At 34.6% G+C, this 17,551-nt stretch overlaps 1 protein-coding gene across 1 annotated transcript in view; it reads left to right on the top strand.

Moving 5' to 3' along the window:
• Nucleotides 1-17,551, top strand: part of FMN1 (formin 1) — a 148,155-nt gene that overhangs the window by 46,299 nt on the left and 84,305 nt on the right. The window contains exons 4-5 of the mRNA XM_055813279.1: nt 1,816-2,576; nt 6,707-6,857. Coding sequence (XP_055669254.1) covers nt 1,816-2,576; nt 6,707-6,857 — 912 coding nt within the window. The remainder of the gene's footprint in view (nt 1-1,815; nt 2,577-6,706; nt 6,858-17,551) is intronic.

Raw genomic sequence — 17,551 nt, 5'->3', positions numbered from 1 at the left:
CTGTGCTTGTTTTACAGTGTGTTTTTAAGGTGACTTCAGATTTACTGCTGGGAAAATCTTTAGCATTCAAAGTAAATTGTTCTATCAGGGAGTTTTTGATGTCCAGTAGGGGCAAAATACTATGATAAACAAAATAGCTAAATTCCCTAAGGCAAACTTACTTCATTACTTCATTTATGGATCAGTATGCAGAGTTTAAAAAGAAAGGTGGTTGCTCTGGAGCAATTCAGATGGCAGAAAATCTTGTGATAGTTGAACTGAACTAATAATTAGGCTGAGCAACAACAAACTTTGATAGAGTAACGGTAGGAAAATAAACTCTAAGTAAAAATCTTCTATTTGTTGTATGTATTAGTCCTAGTTCTTCTATAAAACCAATAGAAATTGGGTGGTTTCCTGTTCAAATCTCAGTTTATTTATCTTTGCAAGGCTTTAAACTTGATTTCCCACCTTCACTTGCAAGTTAAGAAAAGGAGCATTTTGTGTGCAATATTTTCAGATTGTTTACTTTGGACTTTATCTTAACAAATTGATTAGAACGCAAGCTGATCATACTGCTGTAAGGAATAACATGTATTGTTTTCATATCTATTCAAGCTTCTTTGCACAATATAAAATTACAGTATATTACACTACTGTATTTACCATACTAAGCTACACATGCATGACTTGGATGCATATTAATTAATGCCGTAAGCTATTAACTCTGACCTAATACTCAAGTTGTAATGATAGGTAGGGTGTGCTATGTTGCCACTTCTGACCAACACTGTGTACCAGCACTGTGTGGGAATATTTTAAGTGTAAATTGCTGTGCTTGCAGGAATTTGGGAAAATCACAGCTCATTAGCTGCTTCTGTTGAAATGTTGGCTTTCCTTCGTACAGAGATCCTGAAAGAATCATGGAAAATGCTCTTTCAGGAAGCATTGCCTTGCAAAGAAACAAGGTAACACTGGTCAGCTGCCTGATAGGATCATGGCGTGACAGAAAATAGCTTGTAGGGACTTGAATCATCTGGAATAGCAGTATTGGACTGGATTATTTAAAGGAGATATTTCAGTGTCAAATGTTTTGTATGTCTCTGATATATGGTAAGAAAAATGTTGGGGTTTTTTCCATAATTACATATATTCTTGAGAGATTGTTATTTCCTTCCACCTCAGTTAAAGCCTTTTGATTATCTTTGTTCTAAGATTTATTTTCCTGAATCGTAGTTTAAAATAGATCTGGTAGAAATGTCATTTTTATCTAATAGTAAAGATAAATTTGAAGAAGAATTTATGTGTACCTCTGTGAATTTAATTGATGACAACACTTTTAATAGATTGATAAAGTCTTTTAATTTGTCTATTTAATGTTTTAGCTGGGAGGAATCTCAGCTACTGTTGTGTTTAATCTATATTTTAGTTCCTAACGTATTAGCTATATACATGGCATATTTATGAAATGGAATAGTCAGTAAAATCATGTCATTAAGTACAACGCCATTCCAAAGAGGTACCTTTTTTCCATAATGAACTATTAATTATTGTGTTCAGCATTTAAAAAACAGTAAGTCTGCTTAAAGACAAGGTACAAATTAGAATGTGCTAAATTGATGTTCTGTATATTTACTCATGAAATATGTTTTCTTGAAACACATGCTGCTTACATGACTTTAAAGATTAGTAATTGTCCAGTTACATAATAGCTTACAATAAAGCCATTTAGAACTGGGAAAGTGAAGTATTTCTGTCCTTGTTTAAAGTTAAAACGTGAAAATAAACTCTTCAGAAAATATTTGCACTAAGGGATTTTTTGTTGTTGTTCTGCAGTCTCAGTTTGAACTCAGGGTATTCCATATTCGTGGAGAACATGCTGTATCAACTGCTCAGCTTGAGGAAACCATTGCACATCTGAAGAATGAACTTGATAATAAATTAAACAGGAGAAATGAAAAAGCAAAGGATATTGGTGTTTCTACTGAAGATAACCCACCAAAGACATACCGAAATGTATGTATACAGACTGACAGAGAAACTTTCATAAAGCCTAGTGAAGAAGAAAACAGAGCTGTCAAAAATAACCAAATAATACCCAAAAAGCTTAATATTTCTTCTTTGTCACATAGTATTTCTGCCCAAAGTGAAAATAAGGACAATTACAATGTGCAGTCTTCAGAAAGTGTCTTATGTTGTCAACCAAAACAAATGCTGCCTCCGCCACCACCACCTCCTCCTCCTCCCCTTCCTGAATCTTCACTACCGGGTGTAGTTCCTCCACCACCACCTTTGCCAATGGGTCTGACCTCACTGACACCTCAGTTTGGATCTGGTCCACCATTGCCACCTCCACTTTCTGAAGGCTGTAGGAATTTTCAAGCGCTACCACCACCACCGCCGCTTCCAGGGTTGGGACCTCCTGTTGCTCCTCCACTGCCTGGACCTGGGTTACCTCCACCCCCTCCACCTCCTGGGCCTGGGTTCTTTTTTAATAGCACTTTATCTTCAAACCAAGGTCCTCGAAAACCTGCCATTGAACCTAGTCGTCCTATGAAGCCTTTGTATTGGACACGGATACAATTACAAGGTAGCAGGTAAAATATATTTAATTGAACTTAGTGTTGTTATTCATAGACCGTGATACATGGGTATGTATACTATTTAAGACTTAATAACAAAAAGTTAATGGTCTAGGAAAATGAGTGTAGATGCATGGAATTTACAAGTTTTAAGAAAAAAATCTAAAAAAATCTAAAAAAGATCATAAGAAATTATTTTAAAATATTAAATATAAATTACAACTATATGCATTATAAATGAATATTATTTTGCATTATAACAAAAAGAAATGTTGTTGTTTTTTTCCCAAAAATCCAAGTACTCCATAGACAACTATAGCAACATGGTGGTTCCTAGGTGTAGCCCTAAAGAGTAAAAAGGTAGCCAAGAGATTAGAAAGATTTATTTTAAAAAAATCTCAATTAGAATTGAATTGTTAAAATTTGTTCAGGTGAGAATGTAGAGTTTCATTTTTGCTTTCCCGTCACTTCAGGTGATACCATCTTCAGAGTACTATGTTCTGTCATCCTCTGTGATTCCAGCTCTAGAAACAGTTAAACTGGAACCTAACCTCTCTGTATAATTCTGTCAGAGCAGGAAAAGTAAAGCATATATAAAAATATATGCAGCTTAGGAACCTGTAGCATGAAGCATCCGTTATGGAGGAGTTTCAGTACTGATAGAGACCTCTATGGTGTAATAAAATAAATATAAAAAAAACTTAAAATTACTAATCTTACTGTGATTTAGTGCTGGGATAAACCGCTAAATACACTTGAGAGAGGATATGCCATCCAGAGGGACCCTGACAGGCTTGAGGAGTGGGCCCTCATGTGGAGTGCAAATCTCATGAAGTTCAACAAGGCCAAGTGCCAGGTCAAGCACCTGAGTTGAGGCAGACTAAGGTATGAATGGATTTAGAGCAGCCCTGCAGAGAAGAACTCGGGGATACCTGTGGATGAAAAATTGAACATGAGCTGGCAAAGTGAGCTTGAAGACCAAAATGGCAAGCATATCTTGGCCTGCGCTAAAAGAAGCATGGCCAGCAGGTTGAGGGAGGTGATTCTGCCCTTCTACTCTGCTCTTGTGAGACCTCACTTGGAATACTGCATCCACTTCTGGGGCTCCCAGTACAAGACAGACATGGACTCGTAGAGTGGGTCCAGAGGAGGGCCATGAAAATGATCAGAGGGCTGGAGCACCTTTTCTATGAAGAAAGACTGAGAGTTGGGGTTATTCAGCTTGGAGAAGAGGAGGCTTAGGGGGAACACCTTATTGTGGCCTTTCAGCGTATAAAGGGGGCTTATCAGACAGATGGAGAAACATTTTATTGACGCCTGTAGTGAAAGGACAAAGGGCATTGGATTTAAACTGAAAGGAGGTAGCTTTAGATTGCGTATATGGAAGAAACTTTTCAAGCAAGGCTGGTGAGACACTGGAACACGTTACCCAGAGAAGCTGTGGATGGCTCATCATTGAAAGTCTTCAAGATCAGGTTGGATGGGATTTTGAGCAACCTGATCAAGTGAAAGATGTCCCTGCTTATGGGGGGGGGGGGGGGGGGGGGGGGCGGGCAGGACTAGATGATCTTCAAATGTCCCTTCTGACCCAAACCATTCTGTGGTTCTATGAAAGTAATCTAATAGTATATACCATTGTGAATCTAAAGTTACTGTTAAACATATTGTTTTATTGATTTGCTTGTAAGGGATCATTTTCTGAACAGGCATAAATAAACAATTTTTGGACAGCCTTTTTGAAATGATAACATGACTTTTGTTTATGCAATCCATTTATTCAGCTGGCTGAACGAAAGTACTCCCTTTTACACTTTCTGGGCCAGCTTGTAACTTACTGACACAGCAGTACGTGGTTTCAGTGCCGCTCAGCTACTCTTTTGGACTTTGGCTGATTCTAATTTTGCTTCAGCTGTTTATTAATATGAGAAAGTGTTTCTTCGGGATGCTTAAGCAACACAGACTATTTCTAGTTTAACGAAGTTCCTAGAATCATGAAATAAAATTCAGGTCCTGTGTTATCCAAGTAATGAAATGACATGATTATTCAGGTCTTAACATTCACATCATTATTATCCGTGTTCAGAATTATTTTAGCGTTAAGTACAGTTACAAAGATGCTGAGTTAATTTTAAAAATTGTAATAAATTACATTATATAAGTTGGACTTGATGATCTCAAAGGTCTTTTCCAACCTAAATGATTCTATGATTCTATATATATGACCTATAGCCATAACGTAATATAGTATACTATATATTGCACACTATATATTATATACTGTGACTATATTATATATATTATGAATTATATTAAAGATTATTATATATTAGTTATTATGTTATAATAAGACACTATAAATTAATATAAGTTATTTACAATTACAATTATTCTTAATCTTTAAGTTATTTTTAGGGTTATATTTAAACACTTAAATATCTGCATTTAAATGTATTTAGATAGGATTTTTATTTTAGAATCTTTTGTCTGAATTTATTTTGATGAAAAAAATATTTTGGTATTATAAAGTATTGTGAAAAATCTTTTATATAAAATGTTTGACAGGAACAAACAGTTAATGAAATCTCAGTTCTGTTCTTTCAAGTATTCAGAATTAAAGGCTTTGAAGTATTTCGAAGAAGGAAGTTTGAGCATTTTGGTTTTACTTTCCCAAAATTACTAGTGAAAAATTGTTTCATAGTGAATAAATAGTTGGTCTATAAATAAACGTTATTGTAATTATTCCTGTTGATTCACTGAAATCAAAATGTTTGTTCTGAAATACTGCTTGTTCCTTTTCCTGAATGCAAGACTAGGTCTAAGTCATAGCTTTCTGGTCACCAGCTGTAGTGGTCCAGCATTTTCATGGCATGCACTAGAACTGGAAATTTCTCTAAGGGTCTGCTGTTCAAATCAGCAGTTCTCCAGGACTTCAAAGTTCTTGTTACAGAGCCAGAAAGAATCCTTCATACTTCAGTGTGGCCAATACTATGGCTAATATCAGGGAGAGTGAAGCTGTGGAACTGTAAGCATGTCCTATGACACAGAATAGGCTACATCAGTGGATGCTAATGGAAAATTTAGAGTTCCTTAAACGTTCATGATAGCAGATGCACAGTTGAATATAAATTAGAAAAAAAACCCAAATTAAAAAAATAATAATTTTAGATCCACTTAAATTGTTAGGTATTGCATTTTATTGTATATTACATCTAATAAAAGTCTATTTAGTGACATTGGCCATTTGTATTTTATAGGGGGTTTCATCACTTTTTTTTTTTTTTAATTGGAAATAATTTCACTGCCTTTTAGTGACATCTGCTGGAAGGAGTGAGCCAACTTGTGATGAACAGACAAGAAGAGCCCTTAAAAGTCGTGTCCCACATACTTTGCTGAAGTACTGAAATATTGAAGCAAAGCTCTTCTAGGATTGCAGTGGTGTGTTAGTAGCACTACATAGTATTTTCCCCAAATCCAGATAAAACTAGAGCATCGTGTAAACAGGTTCCAAAGTGTTCCAAAACTAAATCTGGTCTTAGAAGACAAAAAACCCAAGGAAAGATAATCCACATTTAAAATTTACAGTTGGTTGAATGGAGCAGAATACTGGTTAGTCTCCCAAAATACAGGCCACATAATTACTTCCTGAGAACTGCAACAAAAAATATGAGCACACAACATCTGCAGCTAACATGAAGCGAATCAAGTACTATACAAATGACCCCAAATGTTCTTAAAATGTGTTTGAATCACTCTTCGTTGATATTTTTTATTTTTATAGGTCTAAATAAATTACAGGGCCTTTCTCAAAAAAGCTGCTGCTAAAATACTCCCTATCCTAGTTAAAGTGCCAGAAATCTCTCGAGATGTAGTATTGTAGTATTTGGTGGTTGTACAATACAGATAATGCATTTTGACAATCTAGCAGGCATGAACAGAAAATAGCTAAACTTTTGGTACAGCCTTCTGCGAAACATTTTGACTCCTTACAAGAGCAAGGTTTAGGGAAGTAATGCTGTTTGTATAGCAGCAGTGCATGTTGCTTTGAGTTTTAAATCCAATATGCATTTTCATCTATTATGACTTGGTCTGTTATGGTTTTTCATAAATGTTTATCGTAAATTTTATTGTTACCTTTCCCTTTATAGGAAAACTGCTATACCAACATTATGGGAATCACTAGAAGAACCTGATATACTTGATACTACTGAGTTTGAATATTTATTCTCCAAAGACACTGCTCAGGAAAAAAGAAAACCATTATCAGAGACTTATGAAAAAAAAACCAAGGCCAAAAAGGTATTTATTGTTTCTTTTTATTTGCTTTTTTTTTGTGTCACCACTTAGTTTTACATTATAAGATAACTCACTTTTTATTTATTTTTGAATGAACAGATAATGGATGGGTTTGTAAATCTGATTTTAAAGCAAAATAGATGGATTGCCGATTCAACTCTTGCTTGAGAATGCAGGTTTATTCTTTACCTTGGAAGATTTCTTGCCTTTGAAAATTAAAGTTCCGCATCCCAGTGAGGTAGAAAAAATACTGTGTAGAAGAACTGAATGAAAGTTCTAATGCGTATCTAAAAGTGCCAATATTTCAGGCCATGTCTGCTCTTGAACTGATTTATAATTAAAGACTGTCATTAAGTTACTATAGCAAACCTCTCTTCCATTAATACTCATTTTATTGGAAAAATAAAGCATAAAGCAAGGTAAGACTGTTAGACATTTTAAATACGGAATGCCAAAAAGCTTTTTTCAGTACAGCTAAAGAGCTGTGTCAGGAAAGGAGAGGACAATCATGTCTTTAATGGCCAAAAGTTAATGCAGTAGCTATGTCATTACCATAGTGCAGATATTGTCTGCCTCAGACATGATCCGTTACAGAGAGAGCTTGTACTTGTCAATTACTGTGCACAGGTAGGACAAAGAAATTAAATTAGTAGTATTTGTTGCTGGAAAAGTTCTAGGCTGGATAATAATGGATACTCTTTTCCTAAAACAATGTGGTTATATATTAGAAAGCCACTTAAATGTATACTATATCGTAAATCCCTTTAAACTTACCTGCTTGGAACCACAAGAGGGCACTTTGCATGTAAGCTGTGTTATCTACATGCAGTTTTATAATACATATAATGTGAACTATACCTATATAGATACATATCAGTGCAGTCAGATCTTTCAAAACAGCTTTGATCGTAAACTTCCTGTATTGTCTCTTAGCACAGTAGTTAATGAGAAGTGTAAATAAGGCTAGAGAATTTATAAAATTCAAACTCATGTGATGCAAAATGTTAAAAATGAAAAAGGGGTCCAGGATGGGGGCATGCTGGCTTTTGTAAATACACCCTAAAGAAATTATTAATTGTTATAGTCCTTCAAATGTTAGATTAAAGTTGGAGATTAATATCTCTGTGAAAAACATTTTGACATATTTTACTTGAGAAATGCTTCAAGTGCATATGGCATGCAGTACTCAGCTGTATCTGTAAATTTATTTCTGATGCCCTCTTTCTACAATTTATTTTTATGTTTCACTAATTTACTCTTTCAGAAATAATTATTTAATAGGAAGTATAGGTTTCTAAAGAACTTTGAAGGAGAATGTAACCAGTGTAACTTGAATGAAAAAATAATATGTGCAAATAGTTACCTTTGTATTTCAAAATCTCAGCAATTCAGTGAATGTACCTATTTCTCCAGGTGTATGACAGCAAACCAGGCAGAGAATTAGGCCACTATTCTGAAAGATGAAATTGCATTATTCTCTTTCCTTGCTGCTTTGTGCTACAGCAGCACAAGTAATCTCTCTTGACCCAAAATCAAATTGGATAATGGTTGTTCTGTACAATATAGGAAATAATGGTATAATAACAAGTACTATTTCTTGTGAGAAATGAATGTATGTTCTTACAAAGATATCTTCTTTATTTATACCATTGTTTGAATTAATTTGTTTTGTTATTAAATATAAATTTTTTTGTCTAGGGATATATTTACTGAAATTAATGAAATCAATAAAGTACCGTTAAAGTACTGTGGGAAAATACCAAAATAAATCCCCTAAGAGATAAATTAAGAGTCATATCTATTTCTATGTCTTTACTTTGGTAAAACTCATGGGATTTTGATCATGGTGTTACAAACCATAGGAACTGTAGCGCTTTCTGTGAAAATTTCAAAAATTTTTGGTCAACTATATTAAACTTTCCCTCATTTGGTCAATTTAAGAATTAAAGATTAATCAGCTTTTAGAATTCAAATGAAATTTGAATTTAACTGAATATAGAAACATTTTCTTATTGTATATCCTGTCTTTCCACCTTTCTCTAAAATGACTCATAGTAGCAGCTGAATATTTTTACAGACAGTTGGTCCTCTTAGATGATCCTGTGTTTTTCTTCATCTCTCTGAAAGCCCAGATGTCTGCAGGCTGGCTCAAATGGATCAGCCTTGGTGGGATGCAAGTGATACAGTGGTAGAGAGGCATTTTATTAAGTTACAGGAGGGTTTATTAGTAGATAGTAACAGAAAGCTCTTGCAGGTCAATGTAAAACTATCAGTTCTGCTGACTTCATTTGTGCTTTCTCATGCTTCTTCTTGGCACTCAACTTTTCATGCCTTTTTTCTATCAATTACAGCTATCTACTAGGGTTTTAACAATCTTTTTCTTTGCTTTAGTACAGAAATGTGTGCTTGGTCTGGTCTTAAGAATGCTGCAAGTGTCATGGTGTATGGAATTGTATAGTCTGGTTAAAGATGCTTTCTCCAAACTTTAAGAAACACATACAAATTTTATGAGGTTCATCTTATGTTTTTTAGCTGATGCTGTGTCATTTTGTATTTCTTTGTAAATTCCTTTCTCATGTTCTGTAGAAAAGCCTTCCAAGGCAAGATATAGGTACAGTGATAGAATCTGGAGTAGTAGTTTGTGTTTGGAATAGGTAAGCTATTTTATTTAATAATACATGTTAGTGCTGACTTACTGCATTAAATCTCTTCTCCTCTGCACAAACTTTATCCTATTTCTTACCATCTTACACAAACTAAGTTCACCCTTCTTAGTATTTAGAGAAATGACAGACCAATAGGTGGTGCAGGATTGCTTATTAAAACATGATTGCTTAATACTTTTCTCCTCGAATGAGAATCACATCAGTGCCTCACAATCAAGTTCCTTATGCAGCTGGAAGTAAGATTCTATCTTTCAAATAAGAGGGGAATTATTTCTTATTTAACTGGATCTTCTTTATGAAACGAAGGAGACTTTAACAATTAGTGGTCTGTTGAATTATGATTTCTTTACCATCTATTTACATTTCTTTTGCAGTTCCAAATAAAATAATGTTATTCAATTTATTCTCAGAATTTTTATTTTTGTGAAACTAGTCAGAATAGTCTGTATGCTTAGTCTGTGAAATGACTGCTGTGGAAAGCATCACATTAAGCCTCTAGAAATTTCATTTTGTTCTGTTCTTACCCATTTGTCCACATAGTAGATGCATTATGGCAACGCAAATTAAAATATTCACTGTATGCTGTCCTGTTGCTTACAGCTGATAGACGTCTACCATTTTCAGCCAGAAATATCTAAATCTTTTCATACATAAATGGAATGGATGGTCTGTTTTCCAGTACCATTTGGCAAGTTATGCTCAGAAGGGAAATTTCTGAGTATATATTTATTTTTTTATATATATATTTATACTCATATATATAATGTACTTACAATAGAATATGTCGATTATAAAATATTTGTAATATAGACTATGTTTATACTCATACATACACTCAGTGTTGTAAAAGGAGACTACACTGAGGATTCTGTGGACATCTATGCTGGGTGTGGCTAGCTTGGTATTTTCACTTACGAGCTTGATAATGAAATATTACTCTTCAGCCTAGTTGTGAGAGGCTCCAAATGTACTGGAGTAGACACTTTAGAAAGCTTTCATGTGTCAAGAGAGATGGTCTGAAAGACAGGGATAAACAAAAAGCTAGTACAGTTAACCACAAGGTTAATACAGTTAAGGATATTCAGCTATCTAAAAATAAGATGGGGTACAACTGGCTGACCTAGGTAATTGTTTAGCAGACAGGATATTGGGGTTATAACAACTCAGAAGAACATGAACTGACAAATTGTGGTACTACTAAAAAGGGAAAACAGAATTCTGATAGATCAATAGAAGTATTACTTGCAAGACAACCTACTCAACCATGTCACAGTTAAGAACTGCATCTAGATTTAGGCACTATAACCCGTCATTAAAAATGTTTACTAACTGCAAAGAGTCAAGAAGAGTGAGAATGATGAAAAGTGTAAAAGCAGTTTCTGAGAAAGAATTGAATTATTATGACTGTGTAGTCTAGGAAAGAGAAGGTTGATTGGGACACACAGTAAGTGTCAAGTGCATGCAGCTGCTGCAAATTAAAAATATGAAAAGCTTTCTAAGAGGAAGGATAACAAAGGAATCGAGAAAATTTTGTGTTGGAAAATTGTGTTTCTGTATTGGGAGATCTTTAAGAAAATTTGTTTTGTATAATACACATACAGTTGATGCTTCTTTGAAGTGCAGAAATGCTTTGGATGACATTTTGAGTACCTTTCCAACATGATGATTCTGTTACTTAAAAGGCATAAAGTCCACTTTCTGTCCGTTGTCCTATGGATGGAAACAGCTGGCTATCCCTTTTTTCCAGAGTGGAACCACTTTAATGATTCCCAAATGCGTTGCTTTCGTGCCTGTCATAAAATGGCTTATTAATTTACACTAGTTTCTGGAGGCTGTCATCCTGACGTGAGGATGAAATTAACAGAATTTAAAATGCGGTCATTGAGAAATAAGGTATCCTAACAGGTATGTGGGGGAAAAAAGGAAGGGAAGTTAACCTTCCAGCAACAATGGCAATACAACTTCTTAAAGGACTACATAGAGGGTGATTTTATTGATTTTTAGGCATATATTAACTTAGTTTGGAAAAATGTACTACATTCACTTGATAGTAATACAATGTAAAAATAATATAGTTTAAATGAAGGTCAGATGTACCTTTTTGGTACACTTATGTATTCTTGATGTTTGTTATGGTAGTGCTTATCTGGACTTAGAAACTGCAAAGTGTGTGGCTGCTCATGCTTCTTCAATCATGCACTCCTTTGGAAAATTAGCAGCTTTGGAGGAATCTCTTCTTTTTTCCAACTCTACAACCTCTGAAATATTTTAGGAAACCCTTACTCATCTGCACTTATCTGCTCTGCATATGTGCAATCTTGTAAATAAAAGTTCTACAGTATTATGTAGCTAATGACATTTTTTGGATGTGTTATCTATGAAATGGGAAAAAGACTATTGCTTGTATCCTGACTTTCCCAGAAACTGTAGATGGGTAAGCAATGTACAGGAGTGGGATTTATTTCCTAGAATAGTCCTGAAGTAGTTTAATTGCAGCAGCGAAGTTGAAGTTACTGGAGAAAAATAAGTTTATTTGCACTTGAATATGAATCAAATTTCTCTCTGGTTTTGCTTGATTCAGTTTAATCTAAATACATAAGTTACTGGTATGATGCAGCTCTGCGATATATATTGGATCTAAATGTATTTACACCAGGTGAGGTGTTGTGGTCTTTAATTAAGCTTTTTCAAATGTATATAGTTGGTCCCACTTTCAAAATTACTTAGAAGTTACAGCTTCTTAAAATCGAGAAGTGAAGGGGCTAGATCCACCAGGTTATTTTAGTACGTAATGTCAATTTAGGTATTGATTGTAATGGACATTTAGACTTTAAACGCCTTTGGAATATGACTCCTATTTTTAACTCCTACATTTGAAGTATCATTGATACGCTTGTGAACTGTTAATCTAGACTGTTTTCTTATGCTTAGATTTCAGTTGTAGCATTGTGGACATATGATTTCTGCACCTACTGTATTATCCACTAACATTCACGTTAAAGCATTTCTTTATGAATGTATGATTTATGTAAAAAAAATTTTTGAAATCATAAATGGACTTCAACTAAAAAATGTTCAACTGTAAGTAGATTCAGTACCGTACCGTAAGGGCCATAGCTATTTATGAAAACAACGAAAATTGAAAACAATTAGCATATTAAAACTCTTAACTTTTTTTTCTGGAAAAAAAAACAACCACCAAACCAACCAATGAAACAAACAAACAAAAAAAAAACCCCAACAAAATAAACCCTCACCATTGGTTGTTTTTGAAAGAACTCGGCTTTGAATAGATTTGAATATAATTTGAAGGATCTAACATCTTTCTCAGACCCTGAAAGTCTTCCATAGAAGTTTTCATGTCAGATGAAGGACTGAAGTTTTACATGCAAACAGTTTTGCTTTCATTTATTCTAAACTGTTAACATTTCTTGTCTGTACATATTCATGCAGATTTTATAGCTGGTAGGCACACGTAATATGTTTTCAAGCCATAAGTTCTCCCTTTCCTGTTAAATTTCAAGAACGAAAATTGTTCTTTTAGTACCAAGTAGAAGAAAGGCAGAATTAGGACGTATATTTTGGAATGAAATCAAAAACATGATTCATTATGTATTAAGCTATGATACCCTGTAATCCTGAAAAAGTTTAGAAAAGAACATTCCTTTGCTGGGATTTATTCTGTGTGCATTCTGTAGCTTATTGCTGGACTTGCACATATTTTGAAGTTGCATTAGTTTTTCCAATATATTTGAGCACTTGTTAGTAACTTACCCTCAAAAACTCAAGAAATTTCTATACTTTTTCAAGAAACAGGATAGTTGAATGTTTGTGATGCCACTCTGTCTTCATCTTGGAAAAAAAAAAAAGAGTAAATGTCAAGTAATTTGTGTCAGGTGTATGCTCCAAATGAAAGTCCATCAATCATTTTTGGCCCTTTAGTGCAATGATTATCATTTCAAAGACACAGGAGGACATTAAAGATAATGGCTTTTCTGTTGTCTATTATCTCTAACAGACTTCACATAATTATTAACATGTGTTCTCATTTAAGAAGAGTGTCAATATTTTGAGTGAATGGCATTTTTTTAACTGAAAGGGATATGTCTGTCAGCAAGTTTTTTGTCCATCTAACTAAATGAGGAATTACAATTAATGAATTTTGTGTTTCCGCAAGAAGGGCAGATTTTGCAAAAAATGTTGGAAGCTTTGCAGGGTTGAAACACAATGACTGTCTTCAGCTGTCTGCATAAGATAATAAACAGTGTTCAAACTTGAGTAGAAGTAGTAAAATGCTAGTGCGTGTTCTTCCGAGGCACTCTCACTTTCTTTTTATTTTTTGTGCTGTACTAGGAAGAATGAATATGGCATTTGCTTGTTTATCACAAAGCTCTGCAGTCATGTAGGATTTGGAAATATCTATAAAGGGTAAATATTTTGTGGCTTTGTCTTGTTTTTAGAGTTTGGATAGGAATAAAGATATTAACATAAGTTTCTTACCTCCTGCTTTATCCTGAGTAGTTGCCATTTGCTTGTCCTTTAGCAAAAGGCTACAAATAGTGGGGTTTTTTTCATCCGATAGAATTACATGCCTCCTAAAATATTTTTTAAATATTAAAAAAAATATCAGTCTATGGTTCATCCATGTTAAACAAAAAATAGTTCAACTTTTCTTTCCTTTGAGTAGAAATAGAAGAGATAATGTCTAGTGTTAAGCTTCTGAAATGTCATTGGTAACTTCTTGGGGTGTTTATGTGGAGTGGCTTCAGGGGCATCCACTACTGATGTCTTGTGCAGGATATTCTTCCTCTGTTTGAACAGGGTTTCAGCAGACTACTTATGGGTCCAGGCTGTCGACTTCACCATAAAAGTTAATGAGTGGGAATGGAGGGAAACACTGTGATATGCAGGACAGCTTTTTTAGCTTATGGTTTCTCTCAATAAATTTAAATATTATGGAAATAATCCATGGACCAGCAGGAGGAAGGATTTAGCTTTTAATCGCTAAAGTAAACTGAATCTGTTCAGATTTCAGCACCAGTAAGTGTCCTGGATGAAATGTAGACATTACAGTTAGACAAAACAGTGAAGTCTGTCATATAATATTTAGTGAAATATATTTCTGGCTACGTTAGAGAAACACCTTTTAATAGGAAGGGCAGAATAATTGATGGATGTACTCAAGATTCGGTATGTCTCCACTTTTAAATTGGATGATAAATATTTGAAAGATGTAGAAGGGGCACTTGTGTACAGCAAGTCAACTAACAACATTAAAAAATAGTCGGGGAACACCACATAGAGCAAATAAAGTTATGGATCAGTGAATTAAATGAATTGGCACCACCAGTCGCAGTTTTGTCAGTGAGCCAGGAGATGCTGCAATTACGATACGCTCACAGTCTGGAGGGGTGGCAGGCAGCTGGCCAGCCCTGGCAGCTGGCATAGCAATGTCAGCTGGCGGCACTGGGTTTTAGCTGCTTACCTGTCACTGCCAGCTACAAGCAAGTCTCAACACGCTGAGAGGCGATCAGCGATTTGTCTTTTAAAAGCATAGACTAAATAGTTCAGTGCAGTCTTTACAAACTTTCATTTTATTTGCCTTATGGTTTTTGTGACCTGGAAAAGTGCTGATTTTTTCGTGTCTCCTTTCATTCAACTCCTTTGGAATTCACACACATATTTAATTCCCTGACAGTGACTTCCCCAGAATAACCGTACTTTGGGGCAAAATATGTTCTCTGTTTTACTACTGATTATATGTTTTTGTTGCAAAATCTTTCAAGTTACACATTGGTTCTAAAAATCTACGACAAAAATCTTAGCATTACGACTTTGTTTTTGGAATAGTTTTATGCCCAATTTAAGCTATTCCATTGTCTTGTTGCTCTGTGTTTGCTCCCTAATGAATAAAATATTAGCCTTCAGTTACAGATTTCAGTTGGTTGAAGCTATTTCAGGTAGTCTGGGTCTAGTTTGATGCCTGGTAATTGTGACCATGTGTACATTTGTCTAGAATGCATGTGAACATACAGTTAGTTGGCCATTTTAAAACATGAATCTCTGTTTTAGCTGTTAAAATTATAGAGGGTCGTCTTTAATTTTTCTTTTCATTAATCTTTTAAGGAGGAAGTCTTGCTTAGCAATGGGAGCTAGTCTGGTCATATCTAGAGAATATATTAGCACTTAAAATTAGAATGATTTCAAATGTTATATTGTCTACAACGGCTATAGTCTGGAAAAGTTTTGCCTCAAACTAGGCATGTCTAATGGGGTTTATGACAACCTATGAATTTGCCCCTGAACAAGGTCAACTTGGAGGTCAGTGAATGCTATACAAATTGCATACTACTCAACCTGTAATTATCCCTGTAAGAAGTTAATGTGCTGCGGAGTTCAGCAAATTTCACGTAAAGCTTTAGAAATGACCAGGATAAACTGGGCAGTTATTTACATTTGCTCTAAAAAATCAAAGTCAACAGGATGTGATGCTTACAGAGTATTCATTTATGGTAACCTGGAGCCAAATCATCTTGTCTGCTTATGTAATCAGGAGATAAAGAGCCTGAATTCCTTCTCATTTAAAGAAACCACTTTCAGTAGTATTACTTTCTTACTTTTGAGCATACGTACTGTACATACAGGCTGAAAAAAACTCTCAGGATAGATTTCATTTCCAATTTTGGCAGAAAATATGCAACATCTACTTTAACATAAGTTTATTAAATGCTGAGTCCCTACAACCGGGACATAAAATGTGTCAGATCTTTTTTGAAGGCAGCTTGTATTCCAACTTGTTCATCTATTGTCCATTTTCAGTACTCTACAAGTAACAACTAACTTTGCATTTTCAGGTGAAAATGTCACTATCATTTCTCCTTTTCGTGTATTTTTCAACTTCAAATATCCTTGATATATAGATGAATGACTAAGTAGTTGCATGGTTAAATATTCCTAAATCCCATAAAACTTAGGTAAGAAACATTTGTATGAGTTAGTATAAATTTTGTCAGGTAACTGTCTCTAGTTTGAGCATCTCTTACAGATGAGATTGAGAATATTACAGGGATAAGGAATAACAATTACTTGAAGTTTTTAATAGTATTAAAAATCCAAATAATAATATCACCCATTTAAACATTGTTCAGATACTAGGAATATAAATGTAGGGGAAATTTAGCTAGTAGTTTTAATTTTACATATGAGTTGGTATTAGTAATAGTATTTTTTCATCAACACTATGAAGTAAGCCAGCTGCTTGGATCTGAATATTTCTTATTTTGAAGAACTTATGTCTGTATTGCATTTTGAGATGTGCTGCTGTCATATCTTCCTTATGACATAGATCAAAATCACAAATACAAACAGTCCAAACATTGTGGGAAGTTTGGATTTGACATTTCTAACATCTGAACTACGCTTCTATAGTTGTGATTGCTTACTTTTAGTTACTTAATCTACTTATTTATCCACATCAATATCACTAGACTCAACCAGCCAGAACAGCTTCCCCAAGGTTTTCTTCCTTCCCCCTTTTTCTTATACCCCACCTCGACATGACATCTTAAAAGATTGCAGTCTGAATGTCAGTATATTTTACCAACAAGTGTCTGTTACCCAAAATGTGAACAAAATCCTCAAATCCTTGTGAAGTGTCAAGAGTGTGGGAGAAGCACATTCAGACAAGAGTGAAAGAATCCATTCAGTAGCCCCTAGTGTTCCAGAAGTAGCTTTGACAGGGCATAATAAGACTATTCTCCAGTTCCTCTTGGTAGGAATTGATACTTTGTCAAAAGAGACTTAAATGTGTTCACACTGAAATATAAACTAGCAGACAAACTAAGGGACTTGTGATGTCCTCAGAGTGCCCTAAATAGTTCTGCCCTGATCACCTTAAGGAGAAGGGAAGAAATGTATGTTGCAGAATATTTGATGTGCCTTTTTTTGCTTCTTAATAGCATCCTACAAGTAAGAGGTGATGTTCTTTATTAGACCTGGTGAGAATTCAAGCTGATATTTATCAGCTATTTG

This window comes from Falco peregrinus, chromosome 1 (genome assembly GCF_023634155.1).
Source record: "Falco peregrinus isolate bFalPer1 chromosome 1, bFalPer1.pri, whole genome shotgun sequence".
Taxonomy (NCBI): domain Eukaryota; kingdom Metazoa; phylum Chordata; class Aves; order Falconiformes; family Falconidae; genus Falco; species Falco peregrinus.
Note: the sequence above shows the minus strand (reverse complement) of the source record. Positions and strands in the feature narration are given on the sequence as shown.